General features: G+C 32.3%; 1 protein-coding gene across 1 annotated transcript; it reads left to right on the top strand.

Annotated features, from left to right (window-relative positions):
- The first annotated feature begins 5,477 nt into the window (after positions 1–5,477).
- LOC133693115 (2-C-methyl-D-erythritol 2,4-cyclodiphosphate synthase, chloroplastic) lies at positions 5,478–9,591 on the top strand. The gene is made up of 3 exons (XM_062114240.1): positions 5,478–5,916; positions 6,106–6,236; positions 9,004–9,591. The coding sequence occupies exons 1-3, from the start codon at positions 5,574–5,576 to the stop codon at positions 9,235–9,237; spliced, it is 708 nt and encodes a 235-aa protein (XP_061970224.1). The 5' UTR covers positions 5,478–5,573; the 3' UTR covers positions 9,238–9,591.
- The last annotated feature ends 618 nt before the right edge of the window (positions 9,592–10,209 follow it).

The following is a 10,209-nucleotide window of genomic DNA, read 5'->3' as shown; positions in this document are numbered from 1 at the left end:
TCCTGGCAAATTTTTTTTGACCATATGGATAGACTTTGATATTGATTCCAATCCATATTAAACTCACAAGTGGAATTAATGCATTTGAATTGTTTGAATTTGCTACCTAAAGCCAATGCCATGCTCGATTTCACTTGAACATGCGTTGACCAAACATTTCATTATGGTGGTGCTATTTCCGCGGCAGTGGCGGTGTTTCTGCCTTCTAAGTATTTCTAGCTTGTAACTTGTTGCTCCATAACTGGTTGCCTGGCTTGCTAGATTTGAATCCTTTATAGATATGGACACGATTTTTTGGAGGGTTAGCGTTTTTCAGAAAGAGCCGAGTTTATGTGATTCAAGCCAAGGCTCTCTCTAGTTCATATTCAGAGAAAATGGACAGTCGAAGTCGTCAATCCCAAGAAAGATCATTCATATCGGTAGCTACCAAAATGAGAAATAGAACTGAAAGTTAAGATAAGGTATTGTCTTTTGTATGAGATTTTCTTCCATGGTACCGTGGTTTGGATGGCTCAACAGATTTTATTGGACCAAAGCAATTTTGTGTATTATATTCCCTTACATATAAAAATTAGTGTATTAAATTAGGGTATGGATTTGATATTTTTTCCATGTTTTTTAAACAGTATGTGACTTGATTATTGTTTCCATAAAAATTAAAAATAAAAACTGATTTTGAGTTCGAAATAGATCTCCTTTTGTAGGATGAATCTGTAATGGTTGGTGAAGATGGATGTTCTTAGAAAAAAGAAATAAAGTCCGTGCATTTTTTTTCCTCTACGGAATAATGGTAGAGTGGCATGAGAATATGCCCCGGAAGGCTTAGAACACACTAGATTGATGTGTTTTTTAGAAAGAAAAAAAAACACTATGAGAAATGATCTAATATGATATGATTCATCTTATCATTAGCAATAATTATGTTATCTATATATCCATATCAATATGTTACACCTTGAGCTTGGCTTGGTGGAATTTAAATAGAGCATAACCTAAAGATAGGTTGTATCCATTACATGCATTAAGAGGTATGTTACCTAGTCTTGGAGGGTCTCTTGCATGCTCGGTGATCATCTTCAAAAGGTCAATATGAGACCTACAAAGAATATAAAGATGAAGGCCCTGAGTAATATTAGATTAACATACTAACCACTATCAAGTAAACAATCAAACAAGAGTTAAATGGTTTCATAAATCTCACCCAAACTATTGTCATTGGGGTATCACTACCCCATACCTAACCTAAAGTTGATATTGTATGCATTCAAAGTGTAATGGATAGTGTATGAAGGGACAAATTCATATCCAATTTATGCATGTTAACATGAATTGAAAATGCATGCTAAAGTTGTAAAAAGTGATAAACAAACAAGAAAAACATATCACAAAAATTAATAGATAAAGGACAAAGCTTAGTCACAAAAATTTCCTAACAGAGTCGTCATTACATCACTACTAGACATCTCGATAACTTTAAATATAAAAAAGAAAAAAGAACATATAAATGTCATTTTATTCTTAATGGAGAAAGGTTTTGTTTGATAAGTTGTCACCTAGTATTATGGTAACTAGAAACCTTAACTGGTTAACATAGATTTTATGGTATGAGACTAGTTATGCTAAGGAGAAGATATTGTCACCTCTAAAACGTTTTACCTGAGATAGGTTTTATTACTAGTTTTGTCCTAAATTGTTAAGGATATGTTTTGTTATACTATTAATGGTCTGCTTATAATATTCTCAAATTTGGTGTTAGTGAATATTCAATTAAAAGTACTTTCAACTTTGATGTTGGTAAGTATTACATGAAGAAAAGGTATAATATTCCTGATTTTGATGTCAATGAATATTGGGCTAAAAGTTATTTCTAATTCTAGGGTTAATATTTCTAACTCTAACATTGCTGAATACTAAAAGTATTCTCAATTCTGACATTGATGAATACAAATATTCACGACTCTTGCATTAATGAATATTATAGATGATATTCCTAATTTTAGTATTGGTGGATATTGATCTAAGTTGGTATTTCTCGACTATAATATCAATAATTACATATTAAAAAACTTATTGAAACTTTTTATTTTTGTTAAAAATTCAGGAACTGTGTTATTATTTTTAAATGTTCAAGGTGATGGTTCACTCCTAGTCTATTTACCTCAAACATAGATAACAATTATCATTTTTTATTTAGAAAGACAAGATTGATAGTTTTATTTTATTTTATTTTGAAAATTTTGGTATATTAACTCGATTGATTTTTTTGATTTAGGTCAAGTCCTAATGGACTTTATAAACTTGTTACAAAGTCCAAAAATACATGCAAAAAATATTTTTTGTATTTATTTATTTTTATAAAGATGAAAAAAATGCTTAAATATACAAGAATAATTATTTTTTCTTGGTATGTAAAAATACTAAAACAATGCTAAAAAAACATGCAAGAACGAATTTTTTTAGTGAGCTTGGCCATGTTTAAAATTAACAAGCAACTAAAATAGAAGGAGGATTCACTATAGCCCCTCTCACATTTTACTATTTACCACTACAATATAATGACTATTTTATCCTTCCCATAAAAATTTGCATGCCTTTGGACTAGAGTTATTTTGGTATTTTTATGAGGTGAATTAATCATTACTGATTTGTTTGAGGGTATTTGTGTTTATTCAATGTTTTATAAAGAGTAAAATAACCAAAATACCCCCAAAAGTAAAAACAAATTAGTGGTCTCGAGTAGGGGGTATTTAGGTATTTTTTATTTTTTATACACAGTAGAATTACTCATGTACCCTTAGATGCAAGACATTTAGTTCATTGTAGTCAGGGATATTTGGATCTTTTAGCGTAGGTTTTGTTGTTAATTGTAAGTTTAGTTAAGGGTAGTAACATTATTCTCTTTTAAAATAATGATTTTTTAATTGAAAAATTGCTAGCGCGTGCAAAACAAGCGCTAGCGTATTGGAACTGCCACACACTTTGCGCGGCACATGCGACGGTTTTCGACGGTCAAAAAATCTCTTCCATCATCTTAGTTGATTCCTCTCTATCTCCTCTTCTATTACAGGCAAAACATGTACTCCAAATGTAATCGGTGTATTGTTGGTGACCATTTTTTTTCCTTGTTTTATTTCTCTCTCCTACCCCGGTAAATACAATGTGGTCCTTATTTTTTAAAAAAAAATTCAGACCTTTTATTTTTTATTATTGTTTTTTAGTCATTTTTCTTTTTGTTAAAGTTTAATTTCTTTTCCATTTAATCATTGGTTTTTAATTTATATATATAAGGCATTTCGATTCGGTCCTTCTAATTTTAATTTTTTTCATTTTCTATTTTGTCAATTTTTTATATCTTTCAATTTTATCCTTCAAATCAAGTTTATGATTTTTGCTTTGGTCCTTCTTCTTTTGATTTCTTATTGTTTTTCTTGGCCCTTTTGTCTAAATTTTTATAGTTTTGAATTCTATCTTTCAAATCAAGTTCATGGTTTTTATTTTTTCGATGATGATGATGATAATTGTTGTAATAATGGTCATGGTAATATTAATAACAATGATGATGCTAATAATAATAATAATAATAGTGATGATGATAATATAAAAATAATATTATTATTAATGATAACAACACAACAACAATAATTAAATTAGTAATGATAATAATAAGAATGAAGATAGTAATAATATTAATAATGATAGTAGTGATAATGATAATAAGAACAACAACAACAACAACAAAATTAGTGGTAATAATAATAGTAGTAATTGTTGTAGTGGTTGTGGTGGTAACAATATTGTTGCTGCTACTATAAATAATAATAATAATAATATTATTACTTATTAATAATAGTTGTGATAGTAATTCTAATCATCATTTTTTGAATTGCTATTTTAAAAAAAAATAGTATGATTAAGTTTATAGGAATTGAATTTTATGATTTTTCTAAATTAGATGCTTTAAGTTTAAAAACTCAAGTCACGATTTTAATAAAGTTAACATATTTTTTAAAAAGGCATTCTTTTTATTTTTAATCGAATTATTTCAGTCATATAATAGAGACCCCGGGTTAGATGGAATATCCCGTGTTAACTTAACTCTAATTAGCATTTTAATATATTTATCATGAATGATTTTGAATATTTTTTATATTCATTTTCAGTATCTAAATATTATTTTTCATTTAAAAAATAGCCTAGATCCAAATACCATAAGCATCTGTGACAACAATATATATATATATATATATATATATATATATATATATATATATATATATATATATATATATATATATATATATTAAGAATGTCGGCTTGTATATGTATGGGGTCATTATTGGATTTTGAACGGATAAATTCATACATGGGAAAGACATGGGTCAAGTGAAACAAACTTTGAAAAATTTAGATCAGAAGTAACAGCCCATCTCAATCTCAGTAATAAACCCCAACCTTTTCTTACATTGAATTTATAACCAAACTAGTTTACTAGAAGCACAGTAACAAAATTTATAACCCAATTAATCCAATACCTTAACCAAGTTTAATTATAGTAAAAATTAAAGTTGTATTTGACTCGGCAAAACCTGATTAATTTAACAAATCAACTTGAAACCCGAATAAAACCCGGCATGTATTTTCTTTTTCTTTAACAAAATGATCTCGTTTAATGGGGGAAATGAAGACTCGATTCTTGAATGACGATTCAAACAGGCACACAAAATGAAAGCCACATGTGCCCATCTGCTACGCATAGCACTGTACCCAGCATGGTCTCCAACCTAGGCCATCTATTTTCACTCAAGGTAAATGCTTTCTTCATATAAAACCCTGAACGCCTCATCTCTTTTGTTGTTCTTGGCCCAACTAAGATACTTTGGGTCCTCTTTTCTTGAACAACAAAGGACTTTGTGGAACTCTAAGCCCTTACTCAACCTGACGTCTCCTCGTTGAGGATGTCTAGATTTTCAGCTTTATGTGCAAAGTTGAAGCTATAAATTAAGGATCAAAATAGACTATAATATTATGCATGCAATTATATTTAGGTTTTTAATTACCTTGTTATTTTTTAAAAAGATTTCATATGCATCTTATGGATATTATAATAACTTACTTATATGGATTACTTGATAGTGATATTTATATGAAATTTCTTGGAGTAAAAATGCTTCAAGCTTACAACTTAAAAACCCAAGAAATGTATTTAATTAAATTACAAAGATCTTTATATGGCAACCAGCATAAATGTGGTACAATTTTCTGAGCACATGTCTTCTTAAAGAATGATGCATCAATAATCCTATTAGCCACGTGTTTTTATCAAGAAATCAAGTTTTGGATTCGTTAATTGAGATTCTGTTTGAGTAAACCAAGTCATCTAAACGTACTATGTTTCGTCCTTTCCCCATATTTCACGAGCTTGTACCTTCAGCTTACCAGGCATTGTACCTTGCCAAATCCTACCACCAAACCATCAACACCACAAAGAGAGTCTCCCCTGCACCGAAAGCAGACACGCACCATAAGAAAGGAACCAATTTTCCTCTGTAAACAAAGAGAACTCAAAAGGTCCAATGGCCATTGCCACGGCCACAAACTTGTACACTTCATATTCTCCAATAACAACCAAAACCCGCAATAACAAAAGTGTCTCTATTCCATTACAACCTGGTGCTTACATCTCTAGGCATGTCAAGTTCGCTGTACCAACTCAGAAAAGAACCACACTTTCGATATCAGCTGCAAGTACCACTGCTATACAAGTAGATGGACCTACAACTTCTAGCAAAGCATCAAAGACTCTGCCTTTCAGAGTGGGTCATGGGTTTGATCTCCATAGGTTAGAACCTGGGTACCCTTTGATTATTGGTGGGATTGATGTGCCACATGATAGAGGATGTGAAGCTCACTCTGATGGTAACATTTTGATTGATTCTTGACGTTTTTTTCTTCCCAATCCCATATCAATTGAATGTTACAATTCAAAGTTGAGAGTTTTGGAACTTGAAAGAGATTCGGGCTTCAATCATTTTTTTGGTGCTGGTTTTTTGTGGGAACTAATTGAGATGTGATTTTGTTTAATTAGTTCTATTGAATTGTTTGCAGGGGACGTGTTACTTCATTGTGTTGTGGATGCAGTATTGGGTGCTCTGGGGCTCCCTGATATCGGGCAGATATTCCCTGATTCTGATCCCAAGTGGAAAGGAGCACCTTCATCTGTTTTTATCAAAGAAGCTGTGAGTTTTCTTTTCTTTTCTTTCGTATACATGGCTATGAGAATTAGACAAGTTTACTATGGGCTCTTGGTTGTCTTAAATTTGGTTGTGCTGTCTTAATGTTTGACTTTATTGTCATTACTTTCAATATAGTTTCAACTTTTTTTGCACATTTAGGAGTGGCAAATCACTCACAGGCTTAGATGTGCTAGTCAAGAAGCTTTGACGAATTCGTTTGGCTTTGAACACACTGAATAAATCATATTTGCTAAACTCAAAGTTAAATGGTTAGAGAGTTTCTATCGTTGTGGAAGAAACAAAGAACATCTACACTTTCACAGGCAACAGTAGACGATATTTTAGAGTTGGTTTGTAGTTACACTCTGAATTAACCAACCTGATTTTCAAACTATCTCACCTCTTTTTTAAATCAATTTGCTTACATGAATAGGTGTTAAAGGTAGAGTATACGATCTGCGAGGAAGCAATTCTGATAGTGCTCTAAAATCTCTATGCTTCTGGATTGATGGTGCTCTAAAATCTCAATACTTCTGGATTGATGCTGATGAAACGAAACCCTTGCTTGGAACAACTGTACTTGTTTCTAGTTTGACTGGGGAGTGTAGGAGACGGCAGGCAAGGATTTGTCATAGGAAATTACCTTTGCATGACATGTGTCCTAACAAAAATAAAAGTCATACTGTATAATGTACACATCCCTAAAGAAGTGGGTGGGGCCTCTAGCACTGTGCAAAAATGTTGATAATTGGTGCTTTATCTGTGTGGTTATTTGCTGGAAAGTAATTTTTTTTAAAAGTAAATTTTAGAAAAATAAATTATTTTTTGATGTTTGGTAGCATAATGAAAAATAAATTGGAAAATATTTTCTTGTGTTTGGTTATGTCATGGAAAATGAGCTGAAAAATAACTTATTAATGTTTTATTTTTTTCAAGTTTATTAAAATAATGAGGAACAAATCTTACAAATTAAAAGGTTGAATGAGAATGAAATTGAAAAAAAAATATAATTTCATATATTATCTCAAATAAAATAAATAATAATGAAAATAACAGAGATGAAATCTAAAAAATAAAAAAATAAAGAAATTAAAATAATAATAATTAACATTTCATAAATTATTTCAAATAAAATAAGTAACAATAAAAAAAAAGAATGAGGATCAAATTTGATAGATAAAAAATTTTAATTAAAAAATGATAAGGGAAAAGCAAATAACAATTATAAAAATAAGGACCAAAATTAATATAAAAATTAAATTTTAAGGGATGAAATTGAAAAAAAAATATTTAAAACAAAATATATATAGCAATCAAAAGTTTGAGGATCAAATTTGATATAATCAGCAAATATGTGACATTTCTAAATTTTTCACAAAGTCCGGAAAGTGTTTTCCGTCCAAAATGAAAGGAAAACAATTTCTTGGAAACCAAACCAAGTTTTTTTTTTACTGGAAAGTGTTTTTCGTTAATTAATTTTTCTAATGATAAACAAACACAAAAAAGTTTAGAAAGTGATTTCTTTCTAGAAAACAAACGGAGCCTTGATATTACTCCACTTTTATTAAGAGAGAAAGAAAGGTTTGGAGAGAATTAGAGTGCCATCAAAACTTAGTGTAGTGCTAATGGCACCACCACAGAGTAGCCTGTCACTGTTAATTCTCAGTATAAATGTTTGCTATCTGCTTTGGCTGGGCCTTCATGTATCAATTCTATGTATTTTTGTGAAATTTATTGTAGCTGGTAGAAAACAGCAGAGAAGCTTCACCAGATCAGTCTTAATATCACTTTTGAAGGTTTTATTTAAACCACTCCTGCAAAAAAAATATGTTCCCAGCATGTGTTCTTTTATCTCATCTATTTATGTGGTGCATCTGTCCCATGTGTTTTCTTAGCAGTCTTACCTACCATAAAACATATATAATGTCTTGGTGATGCGTATTCTTTACGACTTGCAGAAACAGATTTGCAAGTTTAGGACAGAAAGATAATTTTGGCAGAGAAAAGAAGAGAATGTCAGCATTGTTTCTCTGTTACAGTGACAGGAGTTGATCGTTGTAGTGTTTGTCACATTTTTTACTGTAATCTAGCTGCTTTAACTTAACTGTATAGCCACATTTCTTGCCAAAACTAGATAAAACTACAACAGTTTCACAATCCTTTTGCTGCAATGTCCCTCATCCCCTGCAATCTCTTTGCCGGGGAGCTATCCTGAGCTTATTTATTCCTCCACTCCTTGTTGCCATCTATCACTTCCCCATTTGCATCTGTGACAATCTTATGTAGCATTAATAGGTTTTGAAACAAGCCTTTGATGATCAAACATCTTATAGTTACTCTCCCATGTTATTCATAAACATTTACTACTGTGATAATAAACATCTTAAATAATGGGGGGGGGGGGGGGGGGCTGTTCTTGACTTGAGTGGTGTACTGGCATTGACATTTACATGTGAGATTACGAGTACTGACATCTAGGAACAAGTAGCCAATCTTATTATATGCATGTCTGGATAACAACTGGTATGATGATTTATCCTGGAAAATATCCTTTGTTATAATCCTTGTACACTGTGTTTCAGACATTAGCTGTGTCATTATAAGGAATCAGCTAGATGTTTATTCCAGTTTGTCAATCAAAGGGTGCATTACGTTTACATCTGAAAAAAATTTCATCTACTTTTCTGAAACCTGGGATATTATAATGTTAGGTAATCTAAGCAGTTCAGTTGATCAGCCATACAAAGCTTACCCTATGCCTTCAATTCAGGTGAGACTAATGCACGAGGCAGGTTACGAGATTGGAAACTTGGATGCTACCTTGATCCTTCAAAGGCCAAAAATCAGCCCACACAAGGAGGCTATCAGGGCCAATTTGTCGGAACTGCTAGGAGCCGACCCCTCTGTTGTAAATCTGAAAGCGAAAACTCATGAAAAGGTCGATAGCCTTGGTGAAAATAGAAGCATCGCGGCGCACACAGTGGTTCTTCTCATGAAGAAATGAAGTGAAGGCCTTAAAATCTAATACTGTTTTAAGGATGGCAACTGTGACATTGTTATATACAGCTACAAAAATAATGGTGTTAGTTCTCTCGACTGATACCTTCTGTGTCTCGTATAAATATTTCCCTTCGGGTGCCAAGTTTATCGGTCAGCTGTTTTTGTATGCTAGATGTTGTGCCAACTTGTGAAATTCAGACTTCTTCGGATTCGGCTCTCATATTATGTAACCCGCTTGGATTCGAGTCCCGGCGAGAGAGGGGGCCCGATAATTTTTTTTCTCCGTAATACTGTTTAGTATGTAACAAAATATAACAATTTAATAATGTATATAAAAAAAATATAAGGTTGTTCGTAAGGTCAAGCACCGGGTTAAGAGGTGGGGTGGGTGCGGGTACAGATGACCCGCCCCTGTCCCGTCCCCTGTTGGGTTGGTGTAAAAACCAGGTTTTTCCGTTGAGTTGGGATGGGCCCATGTTTCCGGCGTTGGGTGCTACATAGTACATACCACTACTTCTTGCGGTGGTATGCATGGCATTTACAGGCCTTAGTACACAATGTGGGGCTTCACTTTCGCCACATTTAAAAGCCCGTGTTTAACAAGCTGATCGGTCAGGGGTTGCCATGAAGCTTCCATGGCAGGAGTTAATAATGACAATTTGCTAACTTTGAATTCCACGAGTAACAATCTTCTAGAGACGTATGCAGGAGCAAACATCATGTTTTTCAGCGTTACTTGTTCTGTTACTACTTTGAATGGCAATGGTTTTCTCAAACTCGTCATGTCTGCGGTGTTGTCTTTTTTTCCATGGAGAAATCTTGAATCGCCATCCCCTACCAAATACACAAAACTTTCAAAACCCAATTTGTGGTTGAACAAATCTCTGCCAAATTCTTTATAAAAAATGGATGAATTTTGTGGTTCAAGTACTCTATTATAATAACGATTGACTATTCTGATTAATTCCCAACAGAA

This window comes from Populus nigra, chromosome 1 (assembly GCF_951802175.1).
Source record: "Populus nigra chromosome 1, ddPopNigr1.1, whole genome shotgun sequence".
Taxonomy (NCBI): domain Eukaryota; kingdom Viridiplantae; phylum Streptophyta; class Magnoliopsida; order Malpighiales; family Salicaceae; genus Populus; species Populus nigra.
This window is presented reverse-complemented; position numbering and strand designations above follow the sequence as displayed.